The 18,476-nt window shown below is 40.7% G+C and overlaps 1 protein-coding gene across 26 annotated transcripts; it reads left to right on the forward strand.

Annotated features, from left to right (window-relative positions):
• The first annotated feature begins 17 nt into the window (after positions 1–17).
• Positions 18–16,724, forward strand: LOC130428256 (uncharacterized). Of its 26 annotated transcripts, none has more exons than XR_008907424.1 (10): positions 1,078–1,498; positions 2,159–2,272; positions 2,609–2,985; positions 6,014–8,100; positions 11,391–11,528; positions 11,849–12,036; positions 12,182–13,496; positions 13,628–14,043; positions 14,709–15,141; positions 15,219–16,724. XR_008907424.1 is itself a non-coding variant. In XM_056756111.1 (2 exons), the coding sequence occupies exons 1-2, from the start codon at positions 14,966–14,968 to the stop codon at positions 15,397–15,399; spliced, it is 357 nt and encodes a 118-aa protein (XP_056612089.1). In that variant the 5' UTR covers positions 14,645–14,965; the 3' UTR covers positions 15,400–15,975. The 26 variants fall into 26 exon arrangements, 1 of the variants encoding a protein (XP_056612089.1); XR_008907412.1 differs by lacking the exons at positions 1,078–1,498; positions 2,159–2,272; positions 2,609–2,985 and adding an exon at positions 8,230–9,625 and having other exon boundaries at positions 2,992–6,565; positions 7,718–7,808; positions 7,871–8,100; XR_008907422.1 differs by adding an exon at positions 18–1,067 and having other exon boundaries at positions 1,228–2,985.
• Positions 16,725–18,476: the final 1,752 nt, after the last annotated feature.

Here is an 18,476-nt window from a genome sequence, read left to right on the forward strand (position 1 = left end):
TATATATAACTAAATAGGACCTCAGGTTTTATATGTTTGCAATCTCTGAAACTTCCGCCCGTCATAAAAATTAATTCTGATGGTTCAATTTTCTGCATTTTTCGCATCCGTAGCAATTATTTTGAGGGTTGTTTTTGACAATTGAGAGCCACCAAATGACGAATATGAAAAAACGAATAAGACAGTTTCGGACTTTTGAGGCTTGCGCAGCTTCTCGAGGAGAAATCAAACAAATGAGCGCCGTTTTCTAAAGTCTATGAGCGCAGCACACACAAATAAACTAAATTGACATAGTGCAGTTAAATGTGGTGATTTTATATTTATAACTTTTGAATGCAGTTCAGCAACATGCATCACACGACCTGACGACCAAGAGAGCTGACAATTGACCGTCACTTAATTTACCATCACCTCACGATTGAAAATGTGACATTGATTTCATATGACAGTTCAACAAACAAGTTATTAATTTTAAGTCACTTACATTTTTGACAAAATAATGACTGTTTTGGTCTATTTTAGCAGCGAAAATAGATCCGATGAATCCAAACAAAGATCACAGCATAGCGCATCTCACAGCAACAATCAATCTTGTTTTGAATGATTCAGTGTTTTGAACGAATCGATTGAGTCATGGATTCAATGACCCATGCACAAACATCTGTCTCATTCTTGATGAATCGGCCGTTTGAACGAATCGTTTGAATGAACGACTCAATGACTCGCTTAATAAAACCGCTTTTCACCTGCATTTGCGCTCACTATCCACAAACCAATCAAATTTGTTCAAAACTCTTTTTTTTTAAATCAGTCCAAACACATTTTAATTTTTATTCAGGAGTTATGTATATACACAACTATAACTTTTTATGAAAGTAGTTTAGTGATAAAAAAAATGTTAAAAAAAATATTTTTTCAGTTTTTTTTTTCTCTCCCATCCTGTAGTCTACTCGCGCCCCCCCGGGAGAGTGTCCGCGCCCCCCCGGGGGGGCGCGCCCCACCGGTTGAGAACCAGTGGAGTAGAGGATGGTAGGGGATAGTCAAAAAAGGATTCCTGGTGGTTGAAGGTATTGTAGGCAACATAAATGTCATCCCTGAATAAAATGATGTTCTTCAGCTTAGCAGCTTTACCAATGATGTAAACGAGACTGTTTGCCTGATACAGCTTGAAAGTGTAAGAGCTTGTTCTTAATTCTTTGCATTGTGCTGCTTCATGAACATTTGCAGAGATAGGACCAGTTGCATGCTGTTTTCTCAACGCGTATGGTCTGGTTTTGTGAGTTTTTGTTCAGCAACTTTGCATTTCAGAGAATCTTCTGACTATTTGACTCAGGGGGTACGTTGGTTTCCTCAGAAGTCTTTTCAGTTTGTACAGGTGATTCTCGTATTTGAAAGCGCTGAATATGTCCAGGATGTCATGCTGTTTTGCATCATCTGCAAGGTGTACAAGGCAGTGTGCATTGTAGGACAGGAATTTTGGACCATACAGCTGACCAAAGTGGGTGACAAATAGAACCTGTATGTCATTGGTATAATCACATTAATGTTGTATTAAAATGTTGTTACAAAGGATGAAAATTCCCACAAAAAACAACATGAAGTTTTTGTACACTTCTGTGCTGAGGAGATCTTTTAACATGACCGGTCCGGTATACAGTAAAAACTGCCTGAACTCTGTTGCCTTCCACCTATCAATTTCTCTCAGTGTCCTTGGTTTCCTTGCAAACTCCATGGGTACATTACTATGAGCACTCACCAACCTTTCTGTTAAGATTGCACCCGCACCTGAACCTCATCACTTCCTGTTTGCTGCGAGCGTGTGGTTTGAGACCGAGCTCCGTCAAACTTTTCTAAAAATATTGTTTATTCCTGTTATATCTTAAGATTTATGTTCCAAGTTGATAATTCACAGAGGGTAAAACGTATCCTTAGATGTATCCCATACCCAAATCGTCATATAGCGCACAGATCAACTTGTTTTATACGATCATTCGCTATTAGCCCACAGGCTGTATGCATTCCCAGCCTTTAGTTTCTGAATATTGCCCTTACTGCTCAACTCACTGTTCTCATTATGACACCACTAATGGCTAATGATTCAGATATGTGTTTAACGTTACCTCTGAGTGCAGATGATGAATCTTTCTTCGCACTTCAGTCAGAACTGGAAGCATTGGAGAAGCAGATCCACGATCTACTCGAGAGGCAAACACATCTGCGAGAACGTAAAGCGACACTGGAAACATCCCGGGCTGACGCTCGCAAAACCGCGGTAAGTTTTCGACATGATTGTAATACTCCTACCACTTCTACTCCGCGTGTTTCTATACACAAAGCCCAGGCTTCAAGAACACGATGAGCCCAAATGAAATTCACTCCTGCACCGGCAACCACACGGCGGAAGGCGAAATCCAGGACCCGAGCGATGACCTCTCCCCCACCGCCGCCACCGGTCTTCGAGATCCCTACCAGTAGCCGCTTTGCCGCCCACTGCGAGACGAAATGCAACGCTGTGGTCATCGGAGACTCAGTCGTCCGGAACGTACACGCTTCCTTCACCAGGAAAACATTGAGTGCGCACCTTACCTTGAGTGATGTCTCTACGCAGGTAAATGCGATTCTGAAGGACGACGAAAGAGTGGGAGCCATAGTACTGCACGCGGGGGTGAATGATGTGAGAATGCTGCAGTCGGAGATCCTGAAGAGGGACTTCAGGAGCCTTGTCGATACTGTACGCATCGCCCACAGCCAGGATCAGGGCCGCTTCCTACTTACAGACGAGGGAACGAAAAGTTCAGTAGACTATTTACGCTTAATAATTGGTTAATGTCATGGTGTATTGAATAGAAGCTGCTCTTTGTAAATAATTTTGATCCGTTTTGGGAGCGACCAAGGCTTTTCCGCCCCGACGGCCTGCACCCCAGCAGCATTGGAGCGGAAATTCTGTCTGACAACATCTCAAAGACGTTACGCACCATTTGACTAGTAAGTACAAACTTAAACCATGGTCTGTGTTCCTCTCACCCAACTGTTAAGAATGTTACTGCTTCCAAATGCATAGAGACTGTGTCTGTCCCCCGAATAATACAACCAAATAATCATTTATGTAAAAGTCAGATAAAAAACCTTATTGTGATTAAACTAAAAGACAATATATTTAATATTAAGTAGCCCATACTTTGGCCGTTGGTTTTGCTCATTAGATCACTAAATCCAAAGGCAGTTATTGTTAATGAAATGATCACAGACAACAGTTTTGATATACTATGCCTTACTGAAACCTGGCTTAAGCCAAATGATTATTTTGGTCTAAATGAGTCTACTCCACCAAGCTACGGTTATATGCACAAGCCACGTCCGGTTGGTCGAGGTGGTGGTGTCGCAACAATCTTTAGAGACTTTCTTACCGTTACTCAGAGAACAAAGCGTAGATTTAAATCATTTGAAGTGGTTGCGTTGAACATAATTGTTCCAAATAAAAGTAAAAAACCAGTGCTTTCTCTTACATTGGTTACTGTGTGTAGACTCCCTGGGCCTTACACTAATTTTCTGATAGAGTTCGCAGAATTCTTATCGGACCTATTGGTTAACATCGATAAAGTACTGATTGTTGGAGATTTTAATATCCACTTAGATATTGCTAACGATCCATTAGCTGTGGCGTTTAAAGAACTGCTAGACTCTTGTGGTGTAACACAATACATCAATAGACCTACTCATCGCCTTAATCATACCCTAGACTTGATTATATCTCACAGAGCCGATCTAACCAATATCGATATTATAGCTCAAAGCAACGATATTACCGATCACCATCTTTTATTATGTACACTGCTCACTGCAGAAATCAGTTGTATATCTCGTTATCGACAGGGTAGAACAATCACCTCAACTACTAAAGATAGTTTCATAAAGAACCTGCCAGATCTGACTCCTCTAATAACATTTCCAACTAATATAGAATCGCTCGACGACATGACCAGCAACATGGGCACTATTTTCTCTAACACATTAGAAGCGGTCGCACCTATGAAGTCAAAAAAGATTAATGAAAAGATCATAGCAGCATGGTACAATAGCACCACTCGCGCCCTAAAAAGAGAAACACGTAAACTTGAGCGCAAATGGAAACAAACCCAATTAGAGGTCTTTAAAATTGCATGGAAAGAGAGTACAAACTGCTACAAAAAGCAGAGCACCTCCATAACCTCATAGAAACTGACAAAAACAATCCAAGGTTTTTATTTAGTACAATTGCTAAACTAACAAACAAACAGACTCTACCTGACCTGGTTATTCCGCCGCACCTTGGTAGAAATGAATTCATGACATTTTTTGCAAAGAAAGTCGAAAAAATACGAGAAAACATAGCTAAAACCAAACCTACAAGTGTGTCTGAAGAATTAATATTGACCATCACCCACAAAGAAAAGCTAGAGTGTTTTTCTCCTATAAGTCAGGAAGATTTAATTAAACTTATTGCAACATCCAAACCGACGACATGCTTATTAGACCCCATTCCGACTACTTTATTAAAAGAGTTACTACCTGTTGCAAATGAGCCCATTTATAACATTATTAACTCGTCAATCAATCTAGGACATGTCCCAGGACCCTTTAAACTGGCTGTAATCAAGCCTTTTGTCAAAAAAACAAATATAGACCCCAACGAACTTGGAAGCTATAGACAGATTTCAAATCTCCCTTACTTGTCTAAAATACTAGAAAAAGTAGTGTCAACTCAACTGTGTACCTTCCAACAAAATAATGACATGAACGAAAAGTTTCAGTCTGGCTTCAGACCACAGCACTGAAACTGTGCTCGTTAGAATTACAAATGACCTCCTTATTACATCAGATAAAGGTAACATCTCACTCTTAGTCCTGCTTGACCTTAGTGCTGCTTTCCATACTGTAGACCATAAAATACTATTAGATCGTTTACACAATTATATCTGTATTCAGGGACAGGCACTGCAATGGTTCAGATCTTACTTAACAGACAGATATCAATACGTCCATTTAAATGGGAAATCGTCAAATCTCACGCAAGTAAATTATGGAATACCTCAGGGATCGGTTTTAGGACCCTTGCTTTTCTCCATATACATGCTGCCCCTTGGCAACATTATTAGAAGACATGGAATTAGCTTCAACTGTTATGCAGGTGATACTCGGCTATATATCTCATTAAGACCAGATGATTCCTTTAAGCTATCCAAACTGGCAGAGTGCATCGAGGACATAAAACATTGGATGACTAGTAATTTCCTCCTTTTAAACTCTAGCAAAACAGAAATATTACTTATAGCACCAAAATCAAGTAAACAGAATAACTCCGATTACAGCCTTCAAATTGAAAGCTGCACTGTTTCTCCAACAAATACAGTTTAAGATCTAGGCGTTTATAAGACGGCAACCTGTCATTTAAAAATCACATCTCAAATATCACAAAAACAGCCTTCTTCCACCTTAGAAATGTTGCCAAATTACGAAATATTTTATGTGTTGCTGACGCAGAAAAGCTTATTCATGCATTTGTGACCTCAAGACTTGACTATTGTAATGCTCTACTTAGTGTTTGTCCTGTATCATCAATAAACAAACTACAGTTAGTCCAGAATGCTGCTACCAGAGTTCTTACTAGGTCAAGAAAATACGATCAGTTTTATCATCGCTTCACTGGCTACCCATTAAGTATCGTATTGATTTTAAAATTCTTTTAATTAATTACAAATCTTTATATGGTTTAGCCCCTACTTACTTAACCAAGCTTTTATCAAATAACAACCCATCACACGCTCTACGATGTCAAAACTCAGGACTTTTGATGACACCTAGGATAACTAAATCCAATAAAGGGGGTCGAGCTTTCTCATACGTAGCACCTAAACTCTGGAATAGCCTTCCTGATACTATTCGAGGGTCAGACACACTCTCCCAATTTAAATCTAGATTAAAGACACATCTTTTCATCCAAGCTTTCACTTAATGCATAGTTAATGAACAGCAGCTACGCTAATTTTTCTCCTTCTGCCTTGGCCTCGGGATGCCCATCCTGAGGTAGGAAGAAATTCCGCCAGGTCCAGATGATCAACATATGCTCATCCCCACCTAGAGATTACGCCAGCTACAGCTGCAGACTGACTGACCATCCCAGCTCCATCTAAGGCAATTCCACCACCACCCAATAGAAATACGACCATCGGACCGTCCCAGCTCAGACCACTACATCCCCAACCAAGAGCAAAAGACGGACTACTTGTCACATTAATGCTGAAGTTACAATATTTGGTATTTAATGCTAAATTTACATCACATGTCAGCAGATTGAAGTTATTGCTGCATTCGGTGGCCCTGATTGGAGGTTGTTGGGTGGGTGTTGTGGGGAGTGAGGGGATTCATCTGCTGGGGCTGTGTGAGTCTGGTTTGGTCTTGTTTTGTGGTGGATGTCGGACAACAGATGAATAAAGTTACAACATGCCATTACTATTTTTCCTGGATGTTTCTCTGTTTTCTGGTGTCGATCGTGGAGTGGGACCGGGTTGAACCTGCACGGTTTTCGGTGAGAGGGACTTTCTGGGTTGCATTTATATAAATAAACTTGAATTGAATTGAATGTATACTGTCTGGATTCTTCAGTATTTGCAAACTGTTGCATTCTTGTGACAATTGGCCAGTTTTTTTACTGGCGTAATCCAATCAGACTTCAGGAAAAGTGAAAAAGGGGAGGAGTTTCATATGCGGTTCTCCGCAATGTCGAAGTGACCGCTCTCGAAAGGGAACCTTAAACACATTAGATTAACCCACCAAACTAATGGATACTAAAATACTCAGTGTTCTTAGATAGTGTAATCTTTTATAACACAAAAAAATGAAATAGAATATGAAAATCGAAACTCAAAACGGGTGACTTTATTGCATTTTAATTCATTTATTACTCATTTGTTGAAGGAAATATAACTTTTTTTTTGTCCCAAAGGAGATGTCTTTATTATTAATATGTATTTTACCCTCTCCCCAGATGGTGCAGACTGGTGCTCTGTTGTTTGAGTATCGTTGCCCAGAGCGTTTGGATGTTTGTGACGAAGCATTGAGGATGTATTATAGGAATAAGACAAAGTTTGCTAGCATATCAGACGTGACACTTTATTAGGAGTTTGGAGACTGAAGTGTTCCCACACTTTAGAACGGGGTCTCTTGCGTGCATTCTCCATTTATAGATCAAACACACTTTTACCACACGTGTAAGCTGCAGAGAACCCAGGAAACCAGTTTGTGGTTTGGTTGATGAAACACTTTTATACTTTTTGGGAACGGTGTTAATCCTGCAATTTACTTTTTGACATAGTAGTACTTTAATTAGCAATACATTACGTAAAATAATATCAATTAAATAAATAATTATAACATATTCCTATGGGACAGTACAATCGACATGCTTTGAGTTTGATCCCTTCATGATGTGTCGGTGAGGTAACAACGCTTTGTTTCCTCAGGTCACGTGACAGACTCATTTCAAGCAATGCTCCGGAACACTGTTATGAAGCACTAGTTTGTCGAAAATTCGATACATGTGTCGACACGTGGTGTCGAACAATCCATCCCTATATTAGCCCTCAGGCTGTTAGCATTATCAGGCTTTATTTACTGAATATTGCCCTTACTGCTTAACTCACTGTTCTCATCATTACATCACCAATGGTTTATGTTTCAGACGTGTGTGTGCGCCTCTGAGTGCAGATGAGGAAACGTTCGCACTTCAAACAGCGCTGGAAACATCCAGGGCTTACGCTCACAAAACGGCGGTAAGTTTTTATCGTGATTGTAATACTCCTACCACTTCTACTCCACGTGTTTCTCTGCACAGAGCCCAGGCTTCAAGAACACGACGAGCCCCAATGAACTTCACTCCTGCACCGGCACACACACAGCGAAAGGCGCAAACCAGGACCGGAGCGATGACCTCTCCCCCACCACCGCCACCGGTCTTCGAGAACCCGGCTAGGAACCGCTTTGCCGCCCTCTGTGAGACGTAATGCAACGCTGTGGTCATCGGTGACTCAATCGTCCGGAACGTACGCGCTTCCTTCACTCAAGGTTAGGTGCGCACTCACTGAGCACATCAGCTTTGTTTTTACACATACCCACGTAACTGCTTCATATTCTGATTCAAGAGATTCACGAACACTTGACTCACGCAGGTCTCGATTGTCTTTTTCGCTTCAGTAGTGAATTGGGACTACAACTGTCAAGTATGGAAGAATATTCCAAAGGCAGCAAAAGCAGGAAATAATTCAGAAGTAACCTCGCACTGTTGAACAATGTTCCTGTTCCTTCTTAGAAATCTTTACATTTTTCTATTACCCACAGAATAAAATGTCAAGTCCCCAGTTCACACGTGGCAGTTATACAATTTTATAAATCAGTTCTCGATTCTGATTGGCTGATAGCTGTGAGATATTCCCCCAGGATCATCACAGGAACTGACCGTTGAACCGCTTCACTGACTGTTTGTATCAGTCCGCCACTAAAATATCTCATACTACACTGTCCTCGCAACTGTGCTACTCTGAAGAAGTTAGATTGCTAGCAAACAAACACAGGAAGCAGTTTATCCTTTCCAGGATGTAAGCTTTCTCTCTTTTTTTTTGTAAAACTAGCATACAATAAACAAGCTATGAAATTACTACCTGCACATTAATACGTTTGGGCAAAAGGACTTTCTTTCATTATCATTGTATCGATCACAGTTTAACTTCCAAGAATCAATATTATGTTAGCAAGTAATATGAAAGCTTACAGATAGTAAAAAAAACTTACAGGCATATCTTTCTCCAAGCAAAGATTGTTGGCGTTGTGAACTGAAAATAGGCTACTGCTGTATGATAAATGAGATCTACAGGTGAAACTCGAATAAATCGAATATCGTGCAAAAGTTCATTTATTTCACTAATGGTTAGAATCTATGGGGCATTGCCAAGAGAAAGATGAGAGACATGAGACCGAACAATGCAGAAGAGCTGAAGGCCGCTATTGATGCATCCTGGTCTTCCATAACACCTCAGCAGTGCCACAGGCTGATAGCTTCCATGCCACGCCGCATTGAGGCAGCAATTGCTGCAAAAGGGGCTCAAACCAAGAACTGAGTACATATGCATGCTTATACTTTTCAGAGGTCCGATATTGTTCTATGTACAATCCTTGTTTTATTGTTTGCATGTAATATTCTCATTTTCTGAGATTGTGGATTTGGGGTTTTCATGAGCTGAAAGCCATAATCATCAGATTTATGACAAATCACGGCTTGAACTATCTTGCTTTGCATGTAATGAGTCTATCTCATATATTAGTTTCACCTTTTAAGTTGCATTAGTGAAATAAATGAACTTTTGCTCGATGTTCGAATTATTCGAGTTTCACCTGTAAATCACAACACTGCGCAAACTTCAATACTGGAAAATGGCCACTAGGTGGCGGAAAAACACCATGATAATTGGAGGACGTGTTGGCGGTGTCTATAGCAATTGATTGACAGCGCTCTGCACTCATTGTTTAAAAATGTTACAGAGTGGGACGCGAGGGTCTCGATCAAGAGAATAGAAATGGGATTAACACATTCCTGGTGAGTTGACTTTTAAAAGTCTCTCTCAGCACAGCGCAAATATAAAGGAAGTGATTGTTTGGCCACGGTAGCGGAGGTATGCTGGGTTTGGATTCGTGGCGGAAGAAAGTAGTTCCCCATTTCCTTTAAAACCGGAGGGGTTTAAAGACACACCGACGTTGTTTCTAGTTTATCTACACACTTGTGCGGTCGAACTGATGTATTCATGCAATATCGCTCGTGTATGTTGTGTTCTTATATCTGCGTGACTGTGATTGCCTCGTGCCTCTGGCCTAATCACAGCCATGATGATATAAAAACACTACACGCACTCCTGCTCGAGCGATATTGTATTAATACAGAAATAAATTGTCATGTATGTCTACATGAGCCTCACACATGAACATACAGGACTAAGAAAAAGGTTTCTATGAATAAATGGATCTGCCGATCGAAACACATTCATTAAAATGTAAATAAATTTTAACCAAAATTGACACACAGACCGCGTTTCCACATTTGACCACGAGATGGCGCTGTTGTGAACAGTTTTGAAAAGCTTCGAGTAATGAACCATTTTATGATACACTTGAGGGAAAAGCTTAATTTCAACATCACTAGTCTGGGTTCTTGTCAGAAAGGGGCATCAGCTGCATTCCCCAATAAATAAAATATCGAAAGTTTCTCTCGTGTTTTACTGTTTGAACTGTTCATTCGTTCAAATTCCTTCATTCAAGGGCGCCGCCGTGTTTGTTTACGCTGCAAAGCATTCTGGGAACTGGAGTGTAGGGATATGTGAGGGGAACGCAGTAAATCATTGTTTGTGCACGTAGTCCAATGCACATTCGCGATATATAAATATATTTAGTAGTTCATTATATATACGTTGAATAAAAAGCGACTTGCTGACCTAACGTCTTTACTAGCACGGAGGTACTACAATTCCCAGAATGCTGCCGCGTAAACAAACATGGCGTTGCCCGTGCCTGAATTACAAACAACCCACAACACAACTTTAAGGTAAGAATCATTTGTTTTAGTGAATGTCGAAAATAAAAAAACACAAAGAGCACAACATGAACTATGAATCTTTCTTGTGTTAGGTTATTGTACTTGTTTGTTGTTAACCGTCATTGTCCCGTATATGGGAAACATAACGCGAAGTTTGCGTCAATATTGTGCGTTAATTTCTAATCGAATCACGACAAACTATATATTATTGGAAAGCTCTGAGACTCTTGAATACACATCTGATCAGTCTCTCGAATAATAATCTATTTCTGAAGAGAAGTTGATACACAAATGATAATTGATTCATAAATTAGTGTGCATCAAAAGTATAGTTTCATACAAATGTATCGTTTTATATTGTTTCTGTGCTTTTGTATTTTTCAATGTGTCTGTTAATTGGAAAATTAAAAAAATAATAAACAAAAAGCATCTCAATGTCTGTTGTGGTCAAATTTCAGACCAAGTGTTAAAACCAATGGAAGCCTATGGGCCCCCTAGTGGATTTTGGTGGTAGGGCGGCTAAAAAAACTCACAGACCCCTCCAAAAATAATGTGCTGTATCATGACCAAACTTGATACAACACTTGGTGACCCTTTGTTCATAAGGTCTAAAGTCTGGTGAAACTGAGGCTCATGTGCACTCACTTGCTTTGGTAAACTTGAACAAAAAAGTCACTTTAACAAAAATACAAGTATATGTACTATAAATTAATTTCACTTTATTTAAAATCTTGTTTGAAACTGACATGATTGATGAAGCCCCTCCCAATTTCAGACCCTCCCTCTCAGGTAGATATAAACGAGGAGACCCCACAGGACCAGTCACCCACTTTCTGCTAGAACATCCGACGCAGATTCTTTTGATGCAGTTTTTGGAAAACCTTCTTCTTCAATCAAGAATGGCTTCTCAAAGGTAAGTTGACAAGATTTGTATAGCATTTTTGTCTTGTTTTCTAGCAAAAATAAATAAAAGCTCAAGAGTTTAAAAGGGTTTCAAAGGGGTGAAAGTAACAAACTTTTTTTTTCTGTCAAGATAAATATTTGTCGATGTTTAATGTTCAGTTATCTTTGAACAAACTACTGCCAGTAATACTGTAATGTCTACAGAAATGGTTAACAGTGTTTTTTAATTCATTTATTTAAGAGCCGTAAATCAGTCATAATTTGATCAGCCCTGGCCCTGGACTGATTCTGACTCGCTAATGTCTCCATTCACATGATCATTATATCAAGCTGCAGCTTCATTCACACATCTGAGGCCATCGCTGAGCTGGTGGAGAAGGCCAAGGCCAATTCTCTGGAGATTCTGCAGTCTGGCATAGTCTTCAGTTCTGGCCACTTGGCAAAGATTCACACACGCGAAAACAAAAATGGCGGCGGCGCAATGGGTGGACACATTCAGATCAAGTGGCGGAAATATAGTAATAAGAACGACTTTTTACATCATTACATGTTTTCTGAGTCTGCAGAGGCACAAGAGACCGGATTTTAGCATTTTAACATGGAAAAAGTCTGTTTTTCATGAAATAACCCCTTTAACATACCTTTGCTTTCATTTAATTGTAGACTAATGTCACAGGGTCACCAGGGCCGGAACCTTTTTCTTTGGAGTTGTTGCTATGGAGGGACATTTCCGGTGTAACACCATGTAATGTCCGGACGCACGAACGAGGCGGAAGCGCAGCTAGAATTGATTGAGCGAAATCACCGGCACGTGTGAAGGAGAAAACCCTGAACGAGGATTGGGGCGGAGAAGCATTAAAGACGCTGACATTGGAGAAGAGGGAGATTGAGAGGGAGGAGAGAAACAGTGGGGTGCGAGAGAGGGGAAAGAAACAGCGGGAGAGGCAGTAAGAAGTATAAGGACTGAAGGAGGAGGAGGAATGATTACATCTCCATTTACTAAGGTGTCCATTTGAGCCCGAATACTGCCTTATTCATTGAGGTTTGGAGTGATTGCAGTGTTGTGCTGATATTTTCACGGGTGGACTGGAGTCTTTTGCTGTGTACACACACGAGTGTGGGAACCCCGCAGATTGTTTGGGTGATTGAGCTCACCTCTCTATGAAGTCCAGTCCTGTGAGTACGAAATACAGAGTTAGAGCTTGATACCTTCGTCTGTCTTCTGTCCGTGCTGTAGCCAACGGAGCTGCTGAGTTGAGCTCACCTCTCTATGTAATCCAGTCCTGACTTACTGAGCCAATGTGTGTTGGAGAAACATCCGTTCACCGGATCCACCGCAGACAGTCTTCTCACCCAAGACGCAAGGCACAATGCGCTCACTCTCACGCACGTCCCATTCACACCTCCCCTTCTACACCTCTGTTGCTCTCCTCCCACTTATTGCAAAAACACTGTTAAGGGCAGCTTTCAACCAATCAATGGAAATCCTCAGTCCTATTTCTGCTAGACCTATCTGCAGCGTTTGACACTGTCAATCACCAGATACTGCTAGCAACCCTGTCATCTCTAGGAATCTCAGACACTCCTCTCCGCTGGTTCAAATCCTACCTCTCCGGCAGATCCTTCAGGGTTTCATGGAGGGGCTCGCCGTCCACTGCTTACCACATGATCACTGGGGTCCCTCAGGGATGAAAGAGCATCACCTCCAGCTGATGGCATACTTTTACAGCTTCCTACACTCCTACACCCCATCAAGATCCCTCCGGTCAACCACATCTCTCACAACATGCAAAAAACGACTTAAACCTCATCTCTTCTTTGAATACTTGACAGACAAATAGGAAAACAACTAACCCTCTCTCTCTCTTTCTCTCAACATGTTTTGGTCTAGCTTTTATTGAAACTCTTAACTTTGTATTAGCACCTGTTGTATTATTGCTCCTGTATGACATCATTGCGTATTGCTCCTGAACTCTCTGTAAGTTTCTTTGGATAAAAGCGTCTACTAAATGACTAAATGTAAATGTAATCTTTTGAACCAATTTGATCAGATCATATAACAGATATGCGCGAGCAAGTTATTTAATACACTTTTATCTTTCTAAAAAGGGACGATTTGCTGACGAAGCCAGGGCAGCTTACACCAAGCAACTGCTGGACTGTGCTGGAGAAGGCCAAGAGAGACTTCCTTGCCGTCATTGTTGAAGGTCTTCCCGAAGAGAGCGTTTGAGGACACAATGGCAGTGGTTATCCTTTAACATCTCCAGCGGCCGGGAGTGGTCGAGTATCTTTGTAGTGTCTGCATTGTGTAACGGCTAGGGCTGGGCGATGTGTTGACATTTTTTTATGGATAATCGACTTTAAAATCATCACAATATCTGATAATATCGGGTGTGTTTGACTTCATGCAACCTTCGGAGACGATCAATCTGCGGATACGGATCGGGAGGGAATTCCTTCTGGAACAGCCAAGTGTGTGCACACACACACGCACAAACCAGTGTTGCAGTGACTTCTTTCGTCAGGTAAAGCATGTAGATAAACCATAACGCTTTTATACAGTAGAAAAATGTTGCAGTTCTGAAATTTCATCCTACCCATCAGATTATCCAACCCGCCATGCGCACATCAATGTTACGTCATTCTTTTTGCTCTATAAAATAATTCTGCCTGTTTATTTTATACTGCTACGGGAATATGATAGATAAAAGAATGATTTAACAATGAAAATACACTAACCTATACAATACACCTATAGTACACTTTGATTGGGTGTTGCGCTGTAAATTAATCCTACATGTTTCCTTTATGCTGGTAGGATAATCTGACAGGGTATTTATGATATAAATGCATATGATGTGTTTATTTTTAGATGGTAGGACTATCTGACAGCGTATTTTGCATTGTGAAATCATCCTACCTGTTTATTTTGTTGATGTGGTTTAGATTAAATTAAAATGAAAGTTTTGCCCTGCGCTCTGGAAAATCTGACAGGGTAGGACAATTGGAACAGCGGTACAGCCCGCGAGCGTGAGGTTTTGCTTTACCCACGCAGCTTGTCTTTCTCTTGCTCTATCTGTGCAGCGACCGGCCACGAGAGCACAAGTTCATCAGATTCATGTACGTTGTCTTTATCTACCAGAAAAAAAACAGAACTTGATCTTTATTCGTGTTTGTCTTCTGCCAATAGTTGTTTGGTGCTTACTATGAAGGGATCAGGCCAGAACTTCTCAACGGCCAAACACAGAAGAGAACATGGGATGAGGCAGAAGGACTAGACCGCTCCTTCATTTCCAGCACAGGGAGGCCGATCTTCAACGCCTCCAATGACATCAAACGGCTTCACGTCAATTCTCTGAAATGAACTTCTCTTAGTCCCAGGTCTTGTAATAACATGTTGTTTACATATTTCTATTTAGATATGGAGTGAAGCCGGTCACCAGTCAGATGGCGAGGAAGGTGTTTGAGACTGCCGCCAAATCTCAGGGTGACTCAGAAAGGGATTTCGTGGCAGATTACCACACACATTCCACCGCCACAGCAGACAAGCATTACCACATGAAGACACTGAAGGATGTGATATTTGCTCGCAAACTGCTGGGCCAGCTGGCTGGTGAATCTGGGTAAGCATGGTTGTATCATCTCAACACAATTGAATTGTTATCAATATTCTTACATGTATGTCTATTGTTTTTATTAGATCTGAACCAGAAGCACAGTTTTCGATTTCCAAAAGAAAATCAAGTCATTGGTTGGATTACGTGCGGATGATGTCACTTGCTTCCGTCCCTCGTGTTGCCTTGGATACAGGCGCGCTCTGCTCTGTCTCGGTCACTGTCATCGTGCTCTTTGCTTTTTCGATTGAGACATTTTTCTCTTAATCTTTCCCATGTAACACCATAAGACGGTTTAGTAAAAATGCTCAAAAACAATCAAACGAAGCGTCGACCCATTCAATTCAGTGCTGCCTTATGTTTACGAAACTTCAGGTTCATTCATGTCTCCAAACTCCTCCACATTTCACGTTATAATGTCAGAATAGGTCATTGTGTGATTGTCTGCAAAAGTACTACGAACAATGTGTGATTATGATCGTATTGCTTGATCTGCCTATGGCGACTCGTCATTGGCTGTTGCTCTGACTAATGTTGTGAAAGCTTAGATAAACTAAACTTGGCTCTGTACACTGTAGTAGGCTTTGAGAGATGTTTTTATTGCTCTTATGCTTTTTGTCGTCCCAGTGTTTACCCAACTTGTAAGTCGCTTTGGATAACAGCGTCTGCTAATTGACTTATTGTAAATGTAAAGATCAGTTGTTCAATGCAGAAAGAAATCACGAAGACCAAGAAGCCAGCTTCATAGAAGCTCAATCTTTATTTGCTCGAGCAAGCAAAGATGAGACACACAAGAGTTTATCTGAAGATGTCCAACAAATACATATTTGACTCCATACTTTATACAGAACTTTCATGCTGTTTCTTAGAGAATTTAGAAGCAAGTGTCCGCCAATCAGGTTTCACATGATATCACCCTTTTGTTAGCCCGTCCCTCTTCTGGGTTGTTAGCATCATATTTCAACCGGGTTGCGCTCACTAGTTATATTTCCGGACCACCATATAAGAATTTAATTGTGGCGAGCGCTTCTTAGAACTTTTAAAAGAAAAAATATTAGCAGGTAGTTAAACACCATTGTTATCTTCTTTACCAGACATCTTTCTTGGGTTTATCAGACGGTATATGACGTACTGCAGTTTCAGAGTTTAACCAAACAATGAGCTCATGGTTAAGTGTTATTTTCTTTGTCCGTGAGTTTGTTAGAAAAAGTAATAATGAACAAACCAGTGCCTGTGCGCAGCAATGTCCCTGGTGTCAAATTTACACCCGCTGGTGTAAATATGCAAACCTACGGGTGTACATACTAAGACTGAAGCAGAGTCTTTCTGGTGTGAAATGTGAATTTATTCATGAAGTTAATGAATCAACTGAGTTTACTTTACAAGTGATGATTGATCTTTAGTGATGACACCTGCTGTCCATGATCAGAGTCCACTGAAGAAGTGAACAAGAACAGGAAAAAACAGACAGTAGCCACACAGATTCATGTCATATACATACACAATCAAATATTCTAACAAGATACATATTTACATTTCACTAAATGAAACTCTTGACTACTTTGAACACAACTAAAGCTCTACTAATTATATTCAGTGTTGCTGATGTTTTTTTATTGAACAAGTCATTAAAATTCTAAAGCTGTGTTTTAAATGTACATTGTGTTAAAGTAATGCACAGTCCTGTCTTTTGATTGAGTAGAAGCATTAGTATCAAGTTAGGCTTAGTGTATAAGACAAATGAAATTAGTGTTATTCTTATAATTAAATGCAGCTAGAGTGGTAAAATGCAATTTGAAAGATTTGATTAGAGGTCCCTAAAACATTTCTCACACATGCTAAGACGACCCCGAAACTGGCGTGGCCGTCCGGCAGTATAAATACAGCAGCGGATGACGTCACTCACTTCGTGCGCTCGTGCTGGACTTTCTACAGGCACGCGCTCGCTCTGCTATGTTTCGGACGCTGTAATCGTGCTGTTTGCTTTATCAATAGAGACACTTTTCTCTTAATCTCTCCCATTGCACACCGTAAGACGGTTTTGTGAAAATGCTCAAAAAACAAACAAACGAAGCATCGATACCCATTCAATTAAGTGCTGCGTTATGTTTATGACATTTTAGGCACATTCATGTCTCCAAAGTCCTCCACATTTCACGTCATAATGTCAAAATAGGTTATTATGTGATTGTTTGCAAAAGTATTACTAACAATGTGTGAATTATGGTCGTATTCTCTGATCTGCCTATGGCGACTCGCCATTGGCTGTTGCTCTGACTAGCTAATGAGGCGGGGCTTCGGAGGGCGCCGGTCGGCGATGTTTTCATCAGTTTATCATAAAACTAATGTCTTTAGAGTTCGTATTTGGGCAAAAGTGTTTATAATGAACCATTTCGGACCCGCAAATGTCGATTCTAATAAAGGTTAATAAAACTGTTTTGGTGCATACCGTCCACGAAACTGGCGTGGCCCTTTCGGCAATATATATACAGGAGAGGCTGACGTCACTTCCTTCGCGCGTACGTGCAGTCCATGGTTACAGGCACGCGCTCGCTCTGCTATGTTTCGGACGCTGTAATCGTGCTGTTTGCTTTATCAATAGAGACACTTTTCTCTTAATCTCTCCCATTGCACACCGTAAGACGGTTTTGTGAAGATGCTCAAAAACAAACAAACAAACAAACGAAGCATCGATACCCATTCAATTAAGTGCTGCGTTATGTTTATGACATTTTAGGCACATTCATGTCTCCAAAGTCCTCCACATTTCACGTCATAATGTCAAAATAGGTTATTATGTGATTGTTTGCAAAAGTATTACTAACAATGTGTGAATTATGGTCGTATTCTGTGATCTGCCTATGGCGACTCGCCATTGGCTGTTGCTCTGACTAGCTAATGAGGCGGGGCTTCGGAGGGCGCCGGTCGGCGATGTTTTCATCAGTTTATCGTAAAACTAATGTCTTTAGAGTTCGTATTTGGGCAAAAGTGTTTATAATGAACCATTTCGGACCCGCAAATGTCGATTCTAATGAACGTTAATAAAACTGTTTTGGTGCATACCGTCCACGAAACTGGCGTGGCCCTTTCGGCAATATATATACAGCAGAGGCTGACGTCACTTCCTTCGCGCGTACGTGCAGTCCATGGTTACAGGCACGCGCGCCCTCTGCTATGTTTCGGACGCTGTAATCGTGCTGTTTGCTTTATCAATAGAGACACTTTTCTCTTAATCTCTCCCATTGCACACCGTAAAACGGTTTTGTGAAGATGCTCAAAAACAAACAAACAAACAAACGAAGCATCGATACCCATTCAATTAAGTGCTGCGTTATGTTTATGAC

The sequence above is a fragment of the Triplophysa dalaica genome, chromosome 9 (genome assembly GCF_015846415.1).
Source record: "Triplophysa dalaica isolate WHDGS20190420 chromosome 9, ASM1584641v1, whole genome shotgun sequence".
NCBI lineage: Eukaryota > Metazoa > Chordata > Actinopteri > Cypriniformes > Nemacheilidae > Triplophysa > Triplophysa dalaica.